We start from the raw sequence: 26,418 nt of genomic DNA, 5'->3' as shown, positions 1-26,418 counted from the left end.
GTCTTTGGTCTGGCGCAGGTGGGTGGGAAGCTTGTTCCACGTTTTGGCGGCGAGCGTGTCCATTTTGAGAATAGATTGTCAGGTCTAGAGATCAGTGAACCAACAAATCACTGCATCTACATCATGAGCAGAGCCTGACAGGCCTGGAGGTTAGCCAGCCCATTTTCAGTAACCAATGGTATATGTAAAGTCCGGTGAACCTTAAAGTGAGAGAGCCAATCGTCAGCAGGACTTGGAAGACCTGGTAGTCAGTCAGAATATTTTGGGTAAGCTGTTGTAGATCTGAAAGTCAATGAGTCCTGCGGGTCAATTAGTCCATATTTAGCAGGCCTTGGCATTTATATTTTTTTACTGTTAGTTTTTGTCAGAAAACACTGAGCTTGCCAGAAAGGCTGCAGGGAACGTTGTGCAATAACTTAATAAAACAAGCAGAAAATGACAATCTCCAAATTGTCCACAAAAAAAAAATCACAACCAAGCAAAAAAAGAAAAATCTCAAAGGAAAACAGAAAAAAGTCCTGTAAACCTGTTAAATTACAGAAAGCATTCTCACAAAGTTATCATTCCTATAACAACATAAAGGCAAGGGGAATTCAATGATTTCTTGGGTATGTGGCTCTTTCTTAAATCAGCCTTGGCAGATCTGACGTTCAGTGAGTGGCAGGGTCTCTGATTCAATCTTAAATAGGTCTTGGTAGATCTGAATTTCAGTCAGCCCTAGGCCAGTAAGCTTATGTTAAGCAGGTCACTGAATCCATCTTGAGTTCACCTTGGTAGATCTGAAGTGCATGGAGTCCTAAGACCTGTGAGTCCATGTTGAACAGCCCATGAAATATCAGTGAGTCCATGCTGAATGTGCCATTATATAACTGAAGTTCTGTGTCTTCCTAAAGTTTCTGAATCCAGCTTGTTTCAATGAGTCCTACTTCAATAGGTAATAGGACAGCTGAAGTTCAATAGGTCCTAGGGGCTGGTGGTACATCTTGAGTAGGCCCTGGAAGATCTGGATTTCAGTGAGTCCTAGGTAGTGACACTATGTGGAGCAGGCCACGGTGGATCTGAAGTTAATTCAGTCTCTGTGAGTCCATGTTTAGTAGACCAGGATAGGCCTCCTCTTCAGTGAGTCAAAGTCTGTGAACCCATCTTGAGTAGGCCTTGGTACATCTGATTTTCAGTGAGCCCTTCTTTAACAGGTCATAGGACAGCTGAAGGTCAGTAGGTCCTAGGGGCTGGTGGTACACCTTGAGTAGGGCCTGGTAGGTCTTAGTTTCTGTGCGTCCTGCTTGAACAGGGTGTACGACAGCTGAAGTTCCATAAATTCAAGGGTCTGGTGGTACATCCGGAGTGTGCCTTGGTATACCAGAAGGTGAGTGGGTCCTCTGGTTAGCGGAGTCTTCTTCAGTGAAGCAGAGTGTGTCTTCCTGGAGGTCAGTGGAGTAACAGTTTGGTGCAGGTAAGCCTGACCTGATCGCTGCCCCTGGGATCTGCTCCCCGCAGAGGTGGGTTGTTGATGTAGCTGTGGGTTCCGCGCCCCTGAAGTACAGGAGTTGGGAGTGGGGATGATTAGGCTTTTTAATGTAATTAGCAGCTCACTTATTGGGCCTGGCACCACCAGCAGGCGATTACGCTAATACAGGCCCGTAAGTGTTGGTAATTGGATGCCTTGGAGGGGGATTAGCGGGTTTTGTGCACCCTGAGGCTCTGCCTGTGCCCCACGGAGACCAGATAGCAGCTTATGTGATATGTTAATTAGATGATATTTTAATTAAGCGGATAACTTAGGAGGCGACCTTCTGGGCTCCTATTTGTAACATGAACTTGTCCACCACAGCAACAATAGAACCACTTTGAGCACAGTCCTCCACGACAGTGACATTTCCTCTACAAATCGAATATAGCATTTATAACACATCTTCATTGAGTGTGCCTATAGAATGAGGAACTTTTTAAAAAAAAATAAGTGATAAATGTGCTAAGACGTGTACATTTTTAACAAGAGCATTTTTGCATGCACATCCAGAGAGGTGAGGCGATTGCCAGGCCTTGTAGTTCTGGATCACCTTACTCTGCACTCGCCTACCTGCAGCCCAGAAGGTTTACTGGACAGAAGCAATAATGAAACTACCAGTACCAGAATGCAAAGCCACATCATCTAAAATGCATGAAACACTGAACATTTCGGACAAGGGACACCGTGAAATTGCTGCTTTCCTTTGCTATCGGCTGCGCCACTGCCAACCAGAGGCCAATCCAGTGACTTTGTGGTTCCTCCAATTAATGTTCTAACCAGTGAAAACAATAATCTAATTTTCACAATCAAAGAAGGCTCGCTTCCGTCTACTGTGTTTTTTAAGCCTACAGAAAATTCGAATGCGGCCCTCAAAGGAGTAGACTTGAAATGGGAAATATAAAAATCCTCAGAAGTATTCAAGTATTATCAAGGCACACACACCCCAAACTTTTTTTTTCTTGGCATTCTGGGATTTGTAGTCTTTGTGGCCTGATTATAATATTGGTACTACGCAACCCAGCATGCAAAGAAAACCATTACCAGGTGAAATAATCAAGAGTGGCTCCCATGACATCTGCGAGTCGGCCTCACCGTAAGTCAGTTATTAAAGTGTCTTTAAAATGGTGCAATCAACGAACTGAGAAAAGTAGAGTGCTCTAGCGGTATATATATTTTTTAGAGCACGGCCTCATCTCTTTTGCTCTGTGGTGCTCGAAGGCACCTGCGGCGGTAGCGCCTAGAAGCCCTCGCCGGAAAGGACGCGCTCACCTGGACCCGGACCTCCGGCAGGTTGACCTTCATGGCCAGCTCCTCGCGGCTGTACACGTCCGGGTAGTGGGACTTCTCGAAGGCGCGCTCCAGCTCGTGCAGCTGGTAGGTGGTGAAGGTGGTCCGGTTCCGGCGGTGCTTCTTCTTGGGCTGCTCTTCTTCCGGGGGGTCCGCGCCGTTCTCGCTTTCCATGCCCTTCCGGGGGTCGCCCAGGTCCCCTTCGCACTTACTTAAGAACATGTCTGGGGAGAAAGGACACGTTACATTGGAGCGGGAAGGAGGCTGATCATGTGTGTTGTATGTGCACTTACATGTTCACATGGCTCCATGGCTCCCCCTTCACTCACTTGGTCCTGTATGTCTCCCTCCCTCCCTTTGTATATCTCCCTCATAGGTATGTGTGTCTTCTGCGCTCTCAAAGATATTTGTGTCTTTGCTCCCCTCACAGAGGGGTGTGTGTGTCCTTTTCTCTCTCGTGTAATTTTTTTGTTTCCACTTTCTTCACAGAGCTGTGTGTGCCTCTGGCCTCCCTCACACAAGTCTCTCCAGCAGTATCTCTCTGTTCTCCCTCATTTAGGTGTCTCTTACCGAGGTCTTTGAGTCTCTGCTGCCTCTCTAGATTCTTGTAACTATCTGTGCGCGTCTCTTCTTCCTTGGTAAGATCTGCATGTCTAACCCACATAGCTCTGCATGTCTCTGTTCTGTCATTGAGATGTATGAGTCTCTGTTCTCTCTCGCAGATGTCTCTCTGACCTAGATCTGTACGAGTCTGTACCCTCTCTCTCTCATTCATATGTGTCTCTGTTCTCCATTACTGACACCTCTAGTGCCCACCTCAGAGAGACCCTGTGCATTTCATTCGGCCTTCTCAGAGTAATGCCGTAATAAGCGAGTGACACACGTGTGTGTGACGCAGCTGGCTTTGCTGAGACCAGTGTTACCGGAGCGGGTCCTTCCTGGGCAGCAGAACCTGCAGGGGTGGCACTCTGCCCTCTCCCCAGTTGGCACTGGGCACCATGACGTGGTGACTTGGGGCATGTGTTTTGCAGGTAGAAGAATGAGTTGTAGGTAATCAAGGTTCCCCCTGTTACAAACTCTATCAAGGCATCAGGAAAAGTCACAACCTTCCCTGCCCCTGAATCCGTTTCTAAATTAATTCAAAAGGCCAGGGCACTCGTATGAAATAAGATAAGTCTGTACAGTTAGGTTCTTGGTCTTCGGAGAATCAATATATAATCCAAACAGAGTTAAAGTTCAGTGTCTTTATTCTTGTGTGAGGTTTTCATACATGTTCATCACATCAGAAAGATTCCATATGTGGTCATCACAACAACAGCCAACACCTGAATTTCGTATATCCCTGTTTCGTGCAACCCTGATTTTCTTTTGTTTCTTTGCCCTGGATTTTCCCTAATTTTCTTTTGGCCTCTTCATTGTACCCTAGGTTTCTTTTGTCCTCGTTTGCTTTTGCTGTTGTTCTTTTATCCTATTTTTCTTCTACCCTAGTTTCCATTTGACCTAGTTTGTGTTGGCTCTTGATCTTTTTAACCTAGTTTACCTTTTTTTTTTTTTTTTTTTTTTTTTTTTTGTTTTTTTTTGTTCTAATTTTTCTTTTTCCCCTTCATTTTAACCTAATAGTCCTTTGTCCTAGTTTTCCTTTTTCCTTTTAGTGAATTGAGAGTTCATTCCAGGGCACTCGGTTTCACTTCACTGAATTTAGGAGAGCTGTCAAATACCATAGTTTTTCCTTCACTGAATTTTCATAATCATTATGCTGATTTTCCTTTTGCACTCGTTTTCTTTTATCTTCATTTTCTGTTTGTTCTAGTTTTCCTTTGCCCAAGTTCTATTTTACCCAGGTTTTCTTTTCTTGTTCCATTTGACCTGTTTTTTTTTTTCCACTCTAAATTTTCTTTGAGTTTTTATTTGCTCTACTTTTCGTTTGCTCTACTTTCTTTTGGGCATTTACCTTCACCATAGTTTGCTTTAACCCTAGTTTTCGGTTTGTTCAAAATTTTCTTTGCCCCACTTTTCTTGTACACTCATTTTCATTCGTCCGAGTTTTTCTTTTTCCTAGTTGTCTTTAGCCTTACTTTTTTGTCCTAGGTACCCTTTCGTCTAGTTTTCTGTTACCATACTTCCCCTGTTTAGTTTTCATTTGCCCTGTTTTTTCTGTTACTCTTGTTTTCTGTTTTTCCTTTTATTAAATTGGGACAGTTTTCCCGTTCTGTGAGTTTCACTTCATCTAATTAGGACAGCTTATGCCCTGTTTTTCGAGATCAGACATTGCATTTTCTTCGTTTATTGATAGCCTTAGGTTTCCTTGGCACTGGTAAGTCTACCCCAGTTTTCATTGTCCAACATTTTCCTTCCCACTAGTTTATTTGTCCTAGTTTTTTGTTACCTTGATTTTCCTCTGCCCTAGTTTTGCCCTCCATATCTTTGCTCTGTCAATCATATGGCCAAGTTTACATTGGTTTTACTTCCCCTCTGCCCTGATTATTTCATTGATAATATCAACATGCAAGTCTAGTGCATGTGACTCACTCAAGGTAACTATACACATCACTCCACTCCAGTCACTCCTCTTGCGATGTAGTGATCCGAATGATCAGGGAATCGGCTATCAGTGGTGCAGCAGGTCTGTGGTTGGGGGCCTACAGCTCTCTAAGGTTGTGTTTTTCTACCCTGCCAGGATGAAGAGCCCCGTTCACCGTGCACCTTGTGGCCAATGGCTCCCTTGCAACTAGAGATGTGCGAAATTCGTGTAATTCGCTTTTGCGAATTTATGTGAATTTCGGCAGAATGTACACTTGTGTCAATTTTTGACCCCAGGACGGATGCACTTCACGCCAACAAATGTCCAAGAAAAATGCTGCCCCTTTTTTGGTGTTTACTTGCGTTTGCTACAAATGTTTCCTATGAGTGGCAGGTTTGTGATAAATGTAACCACAAATGGTTCTCATTATTTCGTGAATTTCGCTTAATAAGCATATTGCAGAATTCCCGAAATTATATAAATTACACCAGCATCATTTACACTTTTTCCTAGGCCTATTTGCAACAAGAGTGAGGTTTATGCAATATTCCGTCATCTGACACAGCGGTAATCAGTTACCCTCTTGTGATCAGTTGTGTTTTATGTAACTACGTGCACCCTTCCTATGTCTTGGCTTTGCCCACCGTGCGTTGGCAGTGTCTAGGAACCCCCTAACGTGTTGCTAACTTGCCACCCAGAGATATTCATCCATCAGGGCTCTTTGAAGATGGGGTACCCAGAGACAAATGGGGCTCCGTCAGTCGCCGGGGTCTGCTGCAGCTAGCACGCTTCCACCCCAGATCACTTCAAGAGGTGACCCACTCTCCACCACCCCCCTCTCTGAACAACCTGGTGCCACATTTCCCATATTTTTAACCTGAATCCTTGCCCGCACTAAGCTTTTTATCCACAGGCTGAAATCTTCCCGCTGTATTTAAGGATTAGCAGCATTTGTATCTGTCAAGATCCACAAACATTGAAATAAACCACACAGAAAACACGATCCCTAATCCCTGCAGCTGCGTTCTGCGGAGGAGAGCATGATCAGATGGCCCGGGCCGGATCACGCGAAGGACTCTTCTGAACCAGGAGGAAATCTGTGGGGTCTTTTAAAATGAAATGTGGGAGGAATGAGCTAGGATGAGGAAGAACCAGAGCTCCACATCTAATGTCCCGTTGGGTATTGTGTACAGTCCAGCAGGACAGCCTGGTCCGGCCATGGATTACCAGATGGCCCAGTAAGGGCCGGCAATATCGAATCTAAACCATTGACTGGTCACAATATTGTGACCAGATTGTCAAGGGGCAGAATATCAAAAAGTAAATGTGTATACTTTTCTTACTCCACATATACATATCATGGTGATATACATACATTTCAAGGTATTTAGATGTGGTACTTAGATAAATCTATACCTCTCTCTGCACTTAACTTTTCAATATTATGGTCACGATATTGTGACTGCCAATATTTTGGATTTGGTATTTCTTATTGCAGTCCATGGCTCCAGACCCTGTTTGGCCCCTTCAGTCAGTCCTGGCTTTTTATCTAAAAATACTTTGAATTTTCCATGGTGTATTCAACAGAGGACCACACAAACAGATGAATTGATCAGCAGTTCAGACTGAAATCTGCTATCGAGTCTGCAATATTCACTATCCACCACCAGCAAACAATTTGGATTCATATGCACCTGGTAAAGCTCATAGGCAACAAAAGACTGAGCGACCCATGAGGTGCCGACCCAACACCTGAACTCATATTATCCGAGTCACAATCAATGAAAGAAAGACTTATATAGCGCAGAGAGCTGCTCCAACAAAGAGCGTCCGGCGCTGGGTAAGAGTAGGACACGGTTATGATAAGGGGCAGGACGAGACTGTCCAGAGACTGTCCATCACTAGGTCTCTCTGAATAGATGGGTCTTTAAAAGGCTCTTGAAGGAATTCTCTGATGTAGCACCTCTAGTGTAATCAGGTAGTTGGTTCTAGAGTTTCAGGGTCGAGAGAGAGAAGGTCCCCCTGCTCTGTTTTTTTTAATCACAGGGATGCAGAGCAGGTTCTGGTTAGCTGAGCGCAAGCCTCTTTTGTTAGATAGAGATATATATATATATATATATATATATATATAAAAGCTTATGGAAGATATAACAAGTTCTACAAAAGAAAAAGCTATCTAATTCCGAGAGACTCAAGAACTTGTTCCACCACAACCTCGAGAGGACAGGGCTCTAAATTAGCATAAGAACAGTGCCTAATTTGAAAAATGATATTAAGTGTCAAGGATGAAAGATTTTCTTAGGAAGACACTGCGATGTTACCCACTACATACGCTACTCACTGCTGCCCACTGCGGATGCTCAGTACTGCAACTGCCAGGGCCAACCTATTGTTCTGCCCTATTCTTATGTACAGCGCTCCGTTAATTCCCAAGGATGTTTGCACAGCACTATTGAAATACCAATACATAAATTGCATTATGCCATTTTTATCAAAATAACATTTTACCATTTGTTCCACAAACAATAGAATGTTACTGAACCGATCTTTGTCTGAAGAGCTGTCCACTGCTGTTTTCCTTTCCATGTTAAAATGTATAGGTCAATCATAATGCAAAGCAACCTACAAGTACCAGATATGAATGAAACAAACATGTCTGGATATATTACTTGCCAACCAATTTGTTTTGGCTGGGGTTCTAAACCAAGTCTTAATGTGCTGTGCCAATGGCAGGCCAGCAGCCACTCCCTTACCTCTGATCTGTGTAGAATCGCCTGGCCCTTGCACATGCAGTGAATGTCGGCTTCCCAATTAAGCTTGATGGTCAACATTATTTTGTGGGAACGGAGGACCACAAATGACATAGCAATGGGAGGATGTTCTCCTACAGGCCTTTCGGTACTATGGACGTGCTCAGAGCTGTCTTTGGTGCTGAACGTCTGAGTACCGGGAGTCTCTGGGGGGGTTAGGTGGCCATCATAGTAGACTTCCTGTTGGTCTGTGAGAGTTAGCAGTCTTGCAATACTGTTTTACACACTCTGTTTGGTTCTGTTTTGCTGCCACAGTCCTTGCATTTGTATAATAAACCAATCCATCTTGATATTAGCATAGTTTTGCTCTCTTTTCCATAACTTGCCTATAAACCTTGGACAGCTTACGGTTGAGATTGGGTGCCACCAATGGCCGAAATTGTTGCTTCCATCAATTTCAGATTTGTACGTTTCCCATAGGAATTGGTTACACTACCCCCCCCCACACACACACACCTACCTCTCGGTTGGAGTCCACCAGAGAGCACGGCAGGTGTGATGCTGGTTCCTGCTGCTTGTGGTGAGGTGCTTCTGGTGTTTGTCTCCTTGCAGTCGGGGGCCACGAGAAATGAAAATGGACCAGTTGCCTTCTGACGGTGACAGGCGGGATTTTCTATTCTTCCTTGTGTACACTGAGCAATGGCAAACGTGTGAGCAGGGGTTACAGGAAAACTGGTTGTAGTAACATTTGTCTGCTAGGTGTAGGGTGTTCCAACATCTGGACTTTCACACAGCCTGAGGTCTTCAGTAGCTAGTCCCTTGAAAGGTTAAGTGCTCATGATCCAGCGATGGGGACTGAAGTTAGATATTGCTAACTAGGTGAAAGCGATACAAATTCATGCACAGGGGCGAGGGCTTGCAGGTCCCAATTCTGCATCACCCATGTAGTGGATCTGTGCCATAGGAGAGCCCTAATGTAGCATCCCTTCAGGGAGGAGAGGTACGGTGCATAGATTCGTACGGAGGCACTCGGGTATTGCGACTACTGATCCACCAGGATGCTTTATCTTGACCTCGGTAGCCTAGATCTTCCTTGGGTAGAACAAGCAGGGATCACCTCTGAGTCACATTACAAGTGGTATTTCAAGAGAGAAGGCCTTGAGCCGTCTGCCTCCTTATCAATCAAGGAAGCTTGCTTCCTCAAGAAAAGAGAAGGGTCACTTATGGTAGGTGTGAGTCCTGAAATGTATTGTAGGGAATATCTTTATACCTTAATATCATAGCCAAAGTATTGAGGGCAAAATTGTCGACAGGTAAGTATGACTATATTTGCTGTACCCAACTTCACATATTTGTGCCTGATGATACATATAGAAGGTCAGAAGGTGTGGAGTTGAGAAATGTAATTCTAAACTTTCCTATATGCACTTACTTTTCAATATTTTGGTCCTCGATATTTTGGCTACAACGTTAAGATATCACAATGTTTATTTACTCAATATTCCAGGCTATAATCCTTTTGCTAGACATCAGTCAGTGGTCCTGGTGCACCCTGGGAGCTTTCTGAATCACATCATGCCGAGTGAATGTCAGGTAGAGGCAATGAGGGAAAGGAAACAAACAAACACTGTGGAGAGAGTGGATGTTACTGACAACTTCGGTCTTTCACCAATGCAACCTGGAGTATGTGACCAACATCTTTGCATTGAAGATGTACTTGTGGACATAGTGTGCACAACAACAGTCATGTGAATGTTCTTTGTGTATGTTTATTATTTATATTGTGCAAAACAAATGCAAGGAAGGCCAGCTTCAGAGTGCACAAGGAAAGGAGCACAGATTGAAAACTGGGGGCCAAAAGACGAACAAGAAGCCATAACAAGACAAGAAATGAACCAAACCTACATTTATTAAACATTGTAAAAGCCAGTAGGTCTGGATTTTATTTGCTAGCATCTGCAACAATGGCACATTGAAGGGACACACACAGGAGGAAGCCAACAGGAGTGGACAGGGAGTAGTTGTAAAGTAGTCCCTCGTGCTGTACAAGGCAGCACTCGAGTGAATGCAGAAGGGCACACAAACAGCAATAGCCAATTATGTAAGAGACGGATTCGCCAATGTGCTGAGCCAAGACGTGATTGACAAAGTCTGAAGCCAATGGCTGACTGGGGATGGTTGCTGAAAGCCAAGGGTTGAAAGGGGAAGACCCAAAGTCTACTCTATGTATATAGTGAGCAGTAGGTCTGATTGACAGCTGTGCTGTCAAACCCCAGACCCATAAGTCGAGTGTGTACATTAAAATTAGGGAATGCTGCAGCAGGGCAAACAAAACCCTACTCAAAGTCCTCTAGAACTGAAGCTGGTGGGCCTCCTTGGCATGGTACGTCCACTAGTGTAATTTTAAAATCACAATTGAGCAGAGAGCTGTGCTGTCATTGCCTGAGGATACTCTGTGCCTGTCTTTCTGTGACACTGACTGCTCTGTGCCTGCCTGTTTGTGTCTATTCCATCCCTGCCTGTATAAGTAACATTTGCGCCAGGTGCTTGATATGTTTTTGCTCACAATTATTACCTGCGACTAAATAATGCAGAATAGTGTTGTGAGCAGGATTTGCATGCATTCTTACTTGTGTCACAGTGTTTTTTTTGTTTTTTTAATGGGTAATTACCCCACATAGAGCCAGGTGGCACACGGCTCACACAAGCACACCAGTGCATGGTCTTTGTGCTCATTTACTAATGGACGTGAGCGCGGAAATGGATGTAAATTCAATTTGCACCTATTTTTAGTACTTGCAGAGGTGTGTGTATGTGACAATGTCTCAGCAGCCCCCTCTGCTTTCACACACACACACTCTTCTACTACTACTACTACTACTACTACTACTCTGTATGTAATCAACTAATAATTTTATAACTTGTTGCCATGATCAGTGCGCGGTCAGTGGTGGCACAGAGGACTAAGGAATATTGACGGCTTTTGTCCAGGACTTCCCTGTGCCTGAGTCTTTTATTGCCGCCTGCCTGGCTGCCCTGTGCTACCTTGTCAATCTCATGTTGTATCTGCTCGCCCATTAGGGATGATGGCTTCAAGTGCAGGACCAAGTGAACTTCACCAAATGAAAACACATTCATGCGACTGAAGTCCTCTTTTATCATAGACCCCAGGAAATTCCAAACAAAATGCTCTTTTTCGATTAAAAAGTTCAACCTAATTCACGCTATAATGCACCTGTCAGGCCTTTAGCTTCCCTGTCCAAGAAAGCTGATATGTTAGTATGATATATGAACTAACTGATTTGCGTGCTATAAATCAGTCCTAACGAAGGCCGCATCTACTAATGCTGAGTATGCTTGGGGAACTCATGCCTAGCTTGTAGGGTTGTCGATTTCAAGGGAGCACTGCCTCCAACAACTTAAGATACAGTTTACCAACAGTGTAATGAACCATAGATCTGAGTAGAGTCAAAATTGACTTTACCCTCCTGACAATTCCATGTCCAGGTAAGCAAAATTCAATGTAGGATTGGAGTGGAGGCGTCAAGGAAAATTCACTGTTTCTCAAGACTGTGTACACAACATTTATGCTACTTGGAGTTCAGGAATACTGAGGATCAAGTTTCTTTTTTAAATAATCTTCACTTCCCTGCAGCTAAGTCAATGGCTGAAGATGAAGTAGCCGACAGTGAAGAACTATAGCAACTGTAATTGTGTTCTTGTCAATAGCAGAGCTCAGAGAGGACTTTGCCTGGTCTGGAAGTCACGTATCAAATTTGTACAGTTATGGGAACCCCCCTACCTATGTATGAACTTCTTCTGATGCGTAATAGAGTTTTCTTTAATAAAAAATTGGAATGTGTGTATCATCTGACCAATCAAGGGAACTGGTGTTTGACAAGATAATTGAATAGATAATTATTACATTTGGATTTTTGCCTTGTTTATTAGTGGTTGACTACCTGTTGTACAAAAAATAAACAAAACAGGTAGATAAAAAATCCTACTAAACTGCCCATAGAATGAGAAGTTATTCAAATTGTCAAAAAATATAAACCAAATAAAGTTCGGGCATGGGAGAAACAAAACCTGAAAACTGATTGCGACCGTTCAAACCAAAATACATCACATAATAAAACTATTTACAGAAAGATGACAGAGCTCAGCAACCGATAAGAAGTTCAAAAGAAGTAAAAATCAATAAAAATGGAGTAGATCAGGGCAGCACTACTCCAAGATCCTTCCACAGAATCAATCAATCAGTGCTTGCAAAGCAGAGCTACTCCCCCATTAGGGCCTCAATGCGCGGTGGAGTGGGGGGAGAGTGTAGCGTATACCGGTGAGGTGGTTTAAAAAAGAGAACATGCCATAGTGGGTACCAAAGGCTAATATCGACAATAGCAGTTGCAGGAATCTAGTGAGCAAAATTGGTTGTTTGAAAGGACACATGGTTGTTATGTTAGAATATCTCATACAGAAATAAAGTCTAACATAAATATTGTGTCCTAAGCAACGTTTGCAAAATATGATCCAATGGGGTGTAGCTAGTCTTTTAACGCTAATGAGGCAACATTTTCGCAACTCTTATTAAAGAGACAATATTTTTGTTAGGCAATATCCTGACAAGGATATTCTGGGACCAATATGGGCACACAATAGCAATTTACCAGAGGATACAAAATAAAGCAGCCAACTGTTGCAAACACCTAGAGCAGAGGTCTCCAAACTTTTTAATGCCGCGCCCCCCCATTTGAAAAAAAAAAAATCATTGGGCCCCCCCTCAGAATTTTTCACAATTATTTTATAAACATGGCTATGTTTAAATATGCCTAAACCTATTTAAACATTGCAGTTAAGTACTGTTACCTTTTTAAAACTGCAGTAACATGCTTCTGCTTAAAACAAAGGCCTGTTATCTGTATAATAATTATTTTGGCCAGAGTCTGGGGCCCCCCCTGGGATCACTTGAGGCCCTCCTAGGGGGGCCCACCCCCCAGTTTGAAGACCTCTGGCCTAGAGGATAAATTGTCTCTATGTGGCATGACTGGAACAGTAACTCCTACCAAACTAGCAACACGAGCGCAGTCTCTTAGAGTGAACCACTCAATACCTTATGAAATAAACGTAACGCAATAAAACAAAGGACCAAACACAATCAAAACAGCTGATTCTCTGACATGTAGTGGTCTGTGCCTAACTTAGCGAGGGACCGGGAAGTTGATCATATCTAGAGGATGCTGATGTTATTGAGTGACCTACATAGTCTTTTGCTCATCTACACGATGAGCTGTCTGTCCAAAGCATCCTTTTAGTCAACTTTTTTTCTCAACAACTTTCACATTGTGTCGGCTATTGTTTATTGGAGGTCTTCAGCCGAAGATCAGAGGATGCCAATTTCACAAAGGCATACTACATTTTTTTAAATCGTGCAAAACAAAAGTTCAGAAACATATCAAATTTAATGTCTCAGCCAAAGACACTTTTAAAGTGACACTGTCTTTAGATTGTGAGATCATTTGCAGCCACCACTTGGACACAAAACGGGTAAATATTGAGTGTAACCCCAGAAACTTGTATGTCCACTACAATTGGCTGTGCTTTGATTCAGAGAGGAACCCACGTGCTAGGAGACCGCCAGTGTTGATAAAGACCAGGGGAAATTATCTTTCAATATCAATACATATACAGCACCACCTTTCAAAGTTACATACCATAAGATTCTATAGTGAAAGAATGATCCTAATTATCCTTACACTACATTGCTTTTATGTTCATGGAAATGCCATGGTTATGCCTGGTTTATAAATCACTAAACCTAGATGACCATAACCTAATCTAGTTTTTCCTCTTGTGTTTCTAGAGCGTCATGGCCTTTCCTCTTAAATTATGCTACTACTTTAAAAAAAGATATGTTGGCACTTCATTCCTTTTGGCACCCTCTCTAACTCCCAAATTATGTTAAATGGCATTTTACCACGTGGCACTTACTTTTCCGTATCACTGCTGTGAGAGCTGATGTGATATATTCAGACCTTTCTCTTGGAATCATTGAAGCTAGGAAGGGAGCATTTCCCTGTGAAAGTGTGTGGATATGTGCAGGTTATATGTGTGTGTGTTTATTATGTGGCAAGATTCCTTTATAAGAGACTTGTGGTGTTGATATGGGCCAGGAGATCTTCTTTTCCAAGATTCATATCTACATAGCACTGCGTTTCAATATTACCCACCATAACACTCCACATTAGAAGAAAGACTCTTTTCCCTCATACACATGTCCCTTTCCTCTTGAGTCATGCTACTGCCTTCATGAGAGGTGGGTCACCACTCTACGCTCATTCCACCTCTCCCTGACTCACACCTGATGTTAAAGGGCATTTTACCGCGTGGAGTTGACTGGTCCGTATCAGAGCCGAGGGAGGTAAGGTGTGTGTAAGGTGGCAACTGCTGCTGTTCCAGGTTGGCTGAGCCACTAAGCACTGAAAAAGGCACGGGCAAAAGAGTACTTAGCAGTGCCTCCTCCTGGTCCCGGACGTGTCCCAGAATGACGTTGATGCTGTGCACATGACCCATGCTCCTGAGCGCCTGGGGCAGGGTGGCAGCACCTGCTTCCTGAAGACCATTCATGGTGCCCAGGAACATTGGTGCCGCTGACATGCCCCACTGTCAGCCCTGCCAGGCCCAGAGGTTGAAGTGCAAACGTACCTGCCAAAAACTGACCAGGCACACGATAGATGTCTTCCTGCTGGTCACTGGTCTCAGGTTGGTGGTCAACTGTACAGGCACTGCCTTAATCTGTGAATAAAACAGTAAAAAAAAAAATATAGTTAACAAAACTCTGAAAACAATTCCTTTGACTTGAACCACATTTGAAACAAAAGAATACACACAACAAATGGGAATCCCGGCAATCTCTTGTCTACACATCTAGAGTGTACCTCAAAGCCAGGTCCTTATCTACAAACACTTAGGCAGCCTACACTCTGCACACATACAGTGTAAAATACTCAATACTGCTTCAACTGCAGCTTACAAACTTTTAGGCAGGCTGTGAACTCGCTACATTTAAGATAGTTGTGTCGTACGCAAGGTTAGTCAGGCTTTGACCAACACAAAGGAGGTTACTCGCTTGCACAATCTACTATGTAAACAAAATGCAGATCATGTTTTGCACATACTTAAACCTGCAGCAAATAAAGGCAGGCTGCTAACTACACAAAGTTAGGAGAAGCTGCGGGCTACAACTGGTTAAGGAAGACTGCAGCCTGCACCAACCTAAGGCAGGCGTTGACCTTCTCCAAACTAGAACTGCGTCTAAACGAAGATAAGATAGACCATGCAACGCAAGCAGCAGGACCGTAGCATGGACACACACATTTTTCAATACCTTTACGCAAATCCCCTAACTGACCAATTAATAAATAATCATGAAATATTTTACAACAGTGATTGACGTCTGCAGTAGTGAACACCCGCAAAGCTGTAGGAATTTGCAAACCTTATCGTTAGTTTTTCACATCCAATCGATGCATCTTCCCATAGTGCTAAAAAGGCCAAATGAAGTTTGGAAATTGAGTGGAAAAAACCTGTGCAATCCTCCATATTTCCTGGTGGTGTATGATCAGGAATTTCTCTACCTTGTGAATGGTATTAGGTGAAGATAAAAAGAAAAAAGTTGCAAGTGCACATGTCCAAAAAATTTGCTCTTACATATTGTCTATCTTGTGCACACTGTGCACCAGTCATTTTAGGGCATTCGGCCAACCTTTGGGAGTCTACAATGGACATACATTTCTATGTGTTCACCTGGGGATTTTTTGTAGATACTGTCCCCTAACTTAAGGGCCAAAATAAAACTCATTCCGTTGATGGGCCCCTCAATGCCCATGTATGTCAAGATGCTCCTTTATGGGACATGGTTAAAGAAGTGGGATCTGCTGACATCTGGAGACCCCCGCATGAAAGACTGGGCATAACCTAGAAGTGGTGCAGGCGGCTGCTTTACTACACGTGGACCAAATCGAACAGTCTGTGGCCACATTAAATGAACCATATCTTTTGTAAGGGATATTTTTCCGCCTTGTGAATGTGAGTTCACATATCTGTGAAATGGCCTCTTGGCATCCAATAAATGCGAGTGTACATTTTCAAGGCTATTGTGTATGGGCTGAGTTGGGGCCTTCACTGAGTACCATGCCACATGGCCTGGTGGCCTACTGGCTGGACTTCAAAACATCACTTCATGATGTTGAGAATGCGTCGATTTTTCCACTTCCACTCTGTCGAGAGCCTTTTCTCATTTCAGTTGAGGCAGGATGACTACTCCCTCAAAGTCCCAAACAATACTGCACTTCGGAGTTTATGGTGCTTAATAGAGTCGCAGGACACCTGACCCTTATCCACAATCCCTGGTAGTCAAATGTAGACATGTGGTGGGACACACTTCTCTCCTCCAGAGTCTGTTAATGCAATGAGGATGTGTGGCAGGAGCTGTCATACCTACCTTAGAGCCTGATGTATTTTATGGTATGAGACAAGAAGAGTCGGGTCAGCACTTGTCTGCTACAGCACTTGTTATTGCAGGTATGTGGCAAGACTCTAATACCTTGTCTACCCTTGGTATGTGGTAAGCACAGCCCGCATACGTTCACAACCCTTGGTTTAAGCGTGGCTAGAACACTTTCCCCTGCAAGGTATGTGGTAAGAACTCTCCATCATTGTCAACAGCCTTTTCTTGGTGTATGACCAGAACCCTCAACCCTCTTTAATCACAGGCCTTCCATAATCTATGACCAGCACTTTGGAACCCATTGCCACACACCTGATATGGTATGTAACAAACACACAAGGCTAGTTCCTATCCATTGCTGTTTATAGATCAATGATACTTTAAGTTCATATCATATTTATTTATTTAACGCTCAGTCTGCTGTGTGGCTGCCTTTCGGTGCTTTGCAGTGTTGGACAAAGAGTAGTAGTAGGCGTTACGAAGGCACAGGGAGGCATGGTCATCACAAGCTTGGAAACAATGTGTTTAGTGGTTCGGTCCCAGGCTTGTGAGGCAGGTAGCAGGAGTTCGCTAACATGCCAACTATTATATCTTTGAGGCCTTTTCTGTACTTCCGAAAGCTTGCTTTGAGGTGGAGGTGTTCAGGTAAGTGCCATAGGGTGGAGACCTTCATATCTACAAATCGACCCCCAAAATGTTTTCTTATCTTCCAGCAGAAGATCAGACTCTATTTTGGAGACTTGGCACAGGTTGGACAGTAGGATACCATCAAAGTGGTAGGTTTGTGATGCGCCCAACCAGCCTTTGAAATAACCGGATGACCCAAAGCAGGATGTGTGACTATTGACCTAGAAAATTGATTTTCTAGTCTACAAGCCTATGATTCTTAGGTTGTGCAACATCAAGGTTGCAAGTTACCTACGCATCTCTCAAATGTGTTGAGTGAAGCAATGTACACTCTACGGACCATTAGAAATGGTTAAGAAAAGTGAGCATAAAATGGGCGTCCTTTCCCTTCCTAGCAATTTCTAAAGTGGAAGTGGTTCATTGCAGCACAGAAATATTTTCTGGTCCTAAACAATCATTGTTTTTGCACAGAGACTTATTTGCGACCTGAGAATAACACACGACCCTCCCATGAGTCTGCATTACCTGTTCACTATTTCTCCAAGAATACTTGTGTATGGCTAGGCGTTCAGTAGGGAGCCTACTTCAGATTATATCAAAGTTCATGGACCAAAAACTTTTTTTGTGCTTCTGACTGAAAGACTAACTTTCCCTGCAGTCCATTATTTAAATGCCGATGAACAATATACTAGTCCAACCTGCGTATGCAGTCCATGTCCAGCGCAGGTCCAGTTGGGTCGATCCATGCCATATTTTCCAATATTCCACCTAATATAATTTTGCATACAATGGATATAAGTGTAATTAATTTCTACAATGAGAGATTATCCTGAAAATATGGCATGTATCTGGCTTTCCTTGACTTGGCTTTCACTCCCCATGGTAAATATGTCGATGGATTTATGGTCATCAATGCCATCCCATCTCAAAAACTTTATAGTCCCCTTCAACCACCAAACGCATCCCCTTTCTCCACAATCTGCATACCCCATTCTTCCATGAAGCAGTAAATATCTCCTTATGTCGACATTCTAGGTTCTTTCCCCAAGACCCCTCCCGCCGTGCTCAATGCCGATGTCCGGTCATGTATCTAAAATGTAAAATTGGCAAGTAGCTTTCTTTTGTCACTGGATATTAAATAACCCTTCTGCCCGTACCCCCTCTCACAATGTTATAAAATTGGGAAGACAGATTAAAAAGCAGATCTTCTGAACTAAATAAATAAGCAATTTAGTAATCGTACCACATCACATTCAGAGGATAGCACAATACACAGGGAATAGGGTGCGGCAACTCAAATTAAAAGAAGAAAATACCTCTGGAAATCCAGGATATAGAGGTGTGCCAAGTTAACCAACCTTACACAAAAAAATTAGACTTTTTTTTTTCTTAAAGTTTAACAACTTCCTAAAGCTGATACAGACAAATTTGTAAAAATGTACCTGATTACATATTTTTTTTTTTTTAAAGGTGTTTTAGAAGGGTAAATATATTAAACCTACGTTTTTCATACGAAATTTCATCCACAGAAGTTTCACAAATTTCACAGCTTCCAAAACTTTGAATTTTGCACAACTCCTTTGGTGGAATCTTATTTTCTGCAGAGCAGAGGGAGGGAAGGGAAGAGGAGGATTAGGGAATTCTTTAAACAGCATCTGAAAAGCCAGTAGGTCTGGATTAAGTGTTCTAACACTTCTTATAACATGCATTGATAAAGACTGTTTCACACCATGCATGTAGTAGTGTTTTTTTAGCATCTTAAAGACAGATATATTGCATTGACAATGCTGAGGGGGGGGGGGGGAAGCATAAATGAAATAAATAATTGAATGTGACAAACAGTGTGATGATTGAGTGTACTTTGCAGATGTAAAATAGTCCCTCACGCATTCCAGTGGAAGCACTTAATGGATAGTGGAATGATACCCCCAGCAGCCAATAGCATGGGATGAGAGAGGGATACTCTTCTGACAGTAGCCAAAGCCCACTCTATGTATGATTTAAAGAATTGGTAACATGAAGTCTGCAGACAGCTGTGCTGTCGAGCCAGACCTAAAAGGACTATTGATGGGTGGTGGACTAATGTGTAGAATACACTTACATCTGTGCAGTCAGAATAAAGTGCATTAAATACTTTTGAGTATGTGGCCAGTTCTCTAAATTGGTAAAGTACTTATAACATAACCTGTGAGGCAGTAAGCAGTGTTTTCTCGGGTTGGTTAGACTATTCTATGGTGATGGTATTGACTTTAGTCTTATGTGAATGTCTATAAATAAACCCACTTTCAATCACGTTTTTATTGGGCCAGATTTGCTTGAGCGGCGTAACTATAGTTATTCCAGTACAATAATATGATTGGGCTGTTTTATTTAACTAATGCATTTGCCAATAATCATCAAAAACCAGAAATGACTAGCACCCATAAATTACAGACTAAAACCATTGCAAGCCAAACATATTTATGTGCTTGTAATATAAGAAAATGCATAGCACATAAATATGTAAAGTACAAATCAGTTATTCTGTTGTGTTGCCTAACTTGAACCCTATTTTTGTTTACACATCCCAACCTCCCTCAAACAGGTTATATAAAATACATTTAAAAATGTTTTCTGTTAAAACATAATGACTTGGAAAAAAAAACTTGTTAAACTCAGAGTTGGGTGTTTTTCAACAATGATCCACTGGTGGATCCGAACTCGCCTGAGGCATAACTGGGCTGTAGGAATAGGTTCATGATGGGAACTTTCCAGAAAGAGATTATGTTCTGGTTATCTTATGGTTCCAAAGTGACCAAAAGACAAAGCCCTGCGCTGTATAACATTTCCAAATCCGTGCACTTAGGTGGCGTGAGGGTGGATGAAGGCCTTTCGTGTGGTGCTCAGACACCAGGAGAGCTCTCACTGCTCTTCTTTCTGCTCAGAGATGGTTACTGCATGAGACCATGCTTCTTCATGGGACGATAAACTTTAATTAAAAAAACAACTTTTTAAAGTTTCTGTGCCCCTAAAGAAGTCACTGAATACATAGATGAGTGAATATGTGTATTTCTTAAGTGAAGCCCTGGAGAGTCCATCCTCGCTAGGCTGCCCTGCTTGAGGGCACCACATTGACTTCAGGGCGAAGGCCTTGTCGAGGGATTGACCTCACCATGGGGATTATGACAGGGCCATTAGGTCCTCTTAAGCTATGTGTGCGTGTTGTATTTGTGGTCTCACTGGGTCTGCCATGGTGCCAGTACCTGCAGCCTTAGATCCTTGAAGGGGGCACCCATCAGCCCAGGGTTCGCTGTGACCCCCACTTCTTAAATTGTTTTATTTTATTTGTGTGTGGTTTCCTCCTTTGGCTGAGGTGTGTTATACTACACACTTCAATGAATGATAACAATACGGAACTACACCCTGTTGCAAACTTTTTATTTGTTTAAAACCCCGATGAAGTATTCCATAAAGTGTGACCAAAAACACTGAGTCTTAAGAGAAGTGATTCATCTGCGGTAATATTCTTTTATGAAAAGTACAGCCATCTTGGCAAAAATGTTGTTTCATTTTTTAAGCAAATTTCTGTTTCTTAAGGAAGGCACTTTTCTTGTGCATTACATGTTTCAGTTCAGGAACATTTCTGAGACGGTAACCAACCCTCAATGAGAAGTAACTGTGCTGATTCCTTGATCTTCTTTGAGGTCCTCTAACTCGGTACATCCTAAGAATTTGTCTCCAGTGTTGCAGGGAGGGTGACTTAAAGTCTGCTAAAAGTGGATCTATTAAAGTTTTTCAACAGACACTAGCAAGACAGGTGGCTCTCAGTTCAAGGGAGAGATTAATCTTCATCTGATGTTCCCCTGTCCCCTTGCTTGCCATCATTAAAGCCATCAGATTGGGCTGACGGCGAGCTTCGTGGCCGCTGCCTCCATTTTGTATGACAAGATGACCACTGAGGATGAGCTTACAGTGTGCCGCGAGATCACCCAAAGGCAAGTTCTTTGGTGAGGCCGAAAGCCCGGGGTGAAACCTCCTCATGCCAGGCCGCTGAAGCTGTGGTCTATCGACAAACTCCTGACTCCCAACGGGACGATCCACCACAGCATCTGTTTCATATTTAGATCTCCAACCAGAACAATACTATTTTTTTGTCAATTTTTAAAACAAATACTATTTTGAAAACTTTTGTTAATATAGATTCTGAATTCATTATGTCCAACAGTGTTTTATATTTTACAATTGCAATACGTTATTACTTTTGTCATCAGTAATTAACTAAACTTTAAAAAACTGAGGGATTCAATGTGGAAGTGTCTCAAAGAGAAGCATTTGAAGGTATTACAATGAGCAATGGGAAAGTTAACATCAGAGGTTTAAATACCACCTCCTCTAAAACATAAAATGAAGGTCTGGCCATCCCAACATAACTGCCCTCGTAGTTTTCTAAAACAAAATTCTATGCCTGACTGTACTTACATTTTACAGCAAAGTAAAACAGAAAGTTTGCCAAGAAGTTATTCTACTCCAATATCAGGTTTTATTTATTGTCCTGAAAAATATATTATATATTGTCAAGATCAGTATATATGGGTGATTATAGATTTGCCATGGTTCAGCTCAGATCTGTGTAATTGACTATATATCTATTTAGATGTGAACCTAAGGGCGATAAATGTATACTGGTATTCAGGGTTTTGTTGTAGTCGATATTACGGCACAGCAGTACTTTGTCACACGATATTATGACACACAATCCCGATTGACACGGGAGCTGATCTGTTTCTGTGCCCCTCAGTTTGTGGTACTTTTGTCGAAGAGCACAGAGCAGGCTTCTCCAACGAGTAGCTCGTGAGCTTACTAGTAGCCTTCAAGCTACCGGTAGGTAGATCTCCTGTGTGCATCCCAGCCCGCTAAACTGGAACCTTCTGCTTGGTTGAAATAAAATAAATGTGTCAAAACTGTTCAATCGACACGGATATATGTGTACTTTCAGAACTCATAAACTGATGTTTAAAGAAAAAAATGGCTCAATTTTCAAAATATTTTTAAAGCTGATTTTTTTTAGTAATAAATCATGTGGGGAAACACTACTAACATTATCTTTGTGCCAGGGGCTCAGCACCTGTGGCAGGAATGTAATACTTATGAAAGCCTGTTTTACATTACTACTGGCGACCCTGCCTGATGCACTGAGTTGACCCCTGCTGGTAATCTTGCATGGGGTGGCCACGAATGTAACCTTGTCTGATGTGGTCACTGTTAAAACACTAATATTAGTAGCTCATTATGATTTTAATTGAACATTAGTAGCTCTTATTATACAAAAGCTTGGACATCCCTGGCATTGGTGGGCAGCAGGTGCTCCAAGCCAGACTCACCTAGTAACATTTTACCAATTATACAGTGCACAACACAAAGTGAATGACCACGTACCACACATCTAATGTCCGTTGTTTACCACCAGTGCACTGGTGCGGGTTTCATCAACCCGAGAAGGAAAAGCCTGTGGCTCCACAGTAATCTTAGCAGCAGCTGCTCAGCTCACTGAGCTATCTCGGCGCGCTGTCCCTCTGGCGCGCTGTCCCTCTAGCGCCCGCCCAACCCGGGCTCCCTGTGTGCCCAGGGTCAGAGCTGACGCTTGAGGAGAGCTCAATCCTGCCTGATACACTCTCGTGGCTGAAACACCAATTCTAAAGCCGGCGCAACTGACTTCCACACCCACACTCCCTGTGTGACCCTGGGCAAGTCACGTTATTTCCCGCGGTCCTCGTGTTTGTTTCTGTAGCTATGTTTGAGGGTTTTGGGACACGTCCTTCCTCCAGGGTAAGTTTGTGCCTGCAATGCCCACTCATTATCTCCAAAGCTATTATAACTTGTGTTATTTTCCCCCATATTGCCTCCACCTGGAATTGATGTAGGGTCCTGACGCACTCATAGCGCCTAGAACGTCATATGCTATCAACTCATTGTTCATTTATCACCCCAGATGTCTTTAATTTAAAAGAGACAGAGTGAAGCCTGTGTTCTATTTGAAAAATATTACTGGCTTTTCACACTCAATGGAATGTATTTCTGATTCAAAATGCAAAGCGAAAACAAAAGCTCCGGGGTCAGACCCAGATGACTGTTAATCCCAACTTTTACTGAAGCAAGTCTCGCAGGAGAACGTTTTTATGAACTTTAAGCTTCCTCCCCTGTTCAGGTAATTGCGGTTGTGTGAGTACTCCAGCAGTAGCAGCGCGTGCCCGAGGCCTGTGGAGTATTTGTACTCTGCACTTGGACTACAAGTCCCGCCCTCACCCACCTGTACTCTTTCGTCGCCCTCTGCTGAGCTGCAGGCGGAGCGGGCCTGCCCGGGTTACAGCTTGGGACCTGCAGCTTGCACACACATCTGTGCAGCAGGGGCGCAACCCACCGGGCTGCCTTACAAGCCTGAGCAACTCAAGTGCGAAATCCATTCAGTGTCCAAGCAGCCCTTGCAACCTACTCTGCGCAGCCCTGGAAAGCCTCAATGCGCGCTCTAACTCTCCACGAATAGCCACCCTCGCAGCCATTGGAAGATTAAACAAATCCTGATACTAGACACAAGGCATCGATGACCTCAAACTGGATTCTCGGGACAAGCGAGACACCTTATGAAATATAAGCTTTGGACTGAAATCGGTCCTCCTGCTGCAAAAATACTGTATTTTCACATCACATATGACCCTTATGAGGAAATCGGGGACTGGTCCCAATAAAAGTAGTCCAGACATTCCCAGGGGTTTTTTCCCACTTTACCTCCATTTCATACTCCTGCTTGTTCTATTTCCATTTCATCCCACGCACCCATTCCTTACAAATGTACCTTACTATCTAAACTTGTGTATCTAGGGAGACCGGACAAAGAAGTCTCACTAAGTCACAGATGTAGGTATACTACAGAGAGGCCAACCACTGTCCTCCAAGGGAAACCAAACCTTCCAGTAAAATGGGCTCAGGAGATCGTGGCTGCCAAACCCTGAGACTAGTGACTGAGTGAATATATCGAAAGTTGTGTCTGCGGATATCCATGAGCCGTCCCAACCTATCAAAGGTATTGTATTGTAGCATAGCGCCTCCTGTCTTGACGAGGCCTCAAGACACTTCCGGGTAGACAAGTAAGATACTACAAAGTTGATAGTGCGTGGATGGTAGAGCGGGGTCTATAGAACGTCATATATGGGATATATTGTGGTGTCCGTGAGGTTCTGAGGGATGCGCCAACCGTGTTGTGTAAACTTCCGGCTGCACGTAAGCATGGCGAGAAAGGAAAATGCGTAGGAGAGGCCCAGCTGCACTTTTGCGCAGTTTTCTGTAATTGATTGATGCATCCATACGTAAAGTTGATAAAAAAAAAAGTATCAGTTGCACAAGTTTGTAGAGAAACATCAAAAACGCAAATCTGCAATAATCAGGAATTTTTCTGAGGGAGCTTTGGGTGACCCCCAGGACAAGTACCTCCGATCTTGAGGCTTGCGAAAGTACCTGAATGTCTGAGTTTCTAGGCACAATTACGAAAATTATATCAGTAACAAAACTTGTACTCTGTAGTTGTTACTACAACCACTGGGGTGTCGAACACCTTCGTAAAGTGTGTTCCTGGATTACGATTACTAACTCAGTTTATGAGTCTACGTAGGACAGGCTGAGTACCTCCTACACAGTTTGGTACCTCTGGTCTGCAGTACACAAAAGGGGTCTGCAGTAAGTACACTGAGACTCAGGACTTTCTTCTCAGCCAACATTACGCATACCTGAAGAATGATGTAAAATATGGGGGGAGCGGAGGTGTGTACGGTTTTATCAAAATTATCCTTACAAGATTCCTCATGAATTTCTTTGGATTCCTAACACGAGATTAATAAACTTCTTGAAAAACGCAGAGGAGCCGTCTACGCTACACTACAGCAGTTTGTAAGATTCCTGTAAGATTTACTATATGAACATTTCACCTTCTAAGGCTCTAACAAGGTAGTAGGACATGATAGCAAACCCTGAGAGATTAGTTGGAGGCTTAAAATATGATTGGTATCTTGTAGTAAATTACCCTACACTCTTCTCAAACACTCTAAGATGTTGACTTTCCCATAGTTATCCCAGCGGATGATTCTGTACGGATACTAAATCAAAACACTTGCTGTTTTAGAAAATTAAGTCAAATTTGGCAAAAATAAGAGTTGAGGGCAGACTTTAGGACCAAACTGGATCAAAGCCAAGGGATAATCAATTTTCAGTGATCTTGGAAGGGTCGCGCGGGGCGGTCGTGGGAAGGCCACAAGGTGCACTCACCTGGGGGAAGCGGGCCCGCGGCAGGTGGATGCTCCTGGGGTATTTACCGCAAGAACCGGGGCAAACAAAGAGCTCAGCCCCGGCAATCCGCGAGCTTTGGCCGCCAAAGTTCGGTCTCGGCTCTTACTTGTCACAGATCGAGAGCAGGACGCGGGCGGGGATTTGCTGGAATCTTTATTTAGTCTCCACAGATGTCACCGGACTCTGCCGATTGGAAATGAGTCCTGGAGATTACGCGAGGTTATTAATTGGTGACCGCCCCCTTAAGAGTGATTGGCGGGGACTTTCGGTCCAAGTAATTGCTCTAAATGTATCTCCCATGTCTTCATCCCTGGCTGGCTGGGGGTCCTCCGAGAGGGGGGTTCTGGTTGGTACTGGGGGACGGGTTGCTAATGATGCACACACAAAGATTTTGCTTTCCCAACTCGATTGTCTTGCAGACAAAGGTCTCCTGTGGGGAGGCCTGTGTAATCCGCTCATTACAGGGCATAGGAAGCCTTCGAGAGAGAGAGACACGGCAGTGCGCTCGGGGCCTGTCATGAACCGACAGCCCTGCCAAGAGAAGTCTGTGGGCAAGGGAGGGCGCTGGCTGCGGAGGGCAGGGGGTCAATGGAGGCACCGGCCCAGGGTCAGACTGAGTTTACGGTGCCCCCTTCCCAGCCAGGGCACTGCGCAAAATGTGCAATGGACGTGCAAAAACATCACAACAAAAGTCACAGCTCTCAACTTTCCCACTGAACTATCGCAGGAAGTGACGTTACAACAAAAGTCGTATTTTGCGACAAAAATCACAGCTCCAGACACTTGAACGGATATGTCACATACAGTGACATTTCAACGAAAGTCACAGTTCGCAAAAATCAACGAATATGTTACAAGCACCTTAGGACATGTCTCTTTACAACAATTCCAGGGATATGTGACA

General features: G+C 43.4%; 1 protein-coding gene across 2 annotated transcripts in view; it reads right to left on the bottom strand.

Annotated features, from left to right (window-relative positions):
• The window catches only part of RAX2 (retina and anterior neural fold homeobox 2), a 30,086-nt gene extending 4,282 nt beyond the window's left edge, over window positions 1-25,804 (bottom strand). Inside the window, exons 1-3 of one of the 2 annotated variants that reach the window (XM_069216966.1) lie at window positions 25,494-25,804; window positions 14,771-14,860; window positions 2,780-3,021 (exon numbers count right to left, since the gene is read on the bottom strand). In XM_069216966.1, coding sequence (XP_069073067.1) covers window positions 2,780-3,019 — 240 coding nt within the window. In that variant the 5' untranslated portion in view covers window positions 3,020-3,021; window positions 14,771-14,860; window positions 25,494-25,804. The other variant, XM_069216965.1, reaches the window with a different exon arrangement.
• Between the last annotated feature and the right edge of the window lie 614 nt (window positions 25,805-26,418).

The sequence above is a fragment of the Pleurodeles waltl genome, chromosome 12 (genome assembly GCF_031143425.1).
Source record: "Pleurodeles waltl isolate 20211129_DDA chromosome 12, aPleWal1.hap1.20221129, whole genome shotgun sequence".
Lineage (NCBI taxonomy): Eukaryota > Metazoa > Chordata > Amphibia > Caudata > Salamandridae > Pleurodeles > Pleurodeles waltl.
The sequence above is the reverse complement of the archived record's forward strand: the minus strand, read 5'-3'. Positions and strand labels throughout refer to the sequence as shown.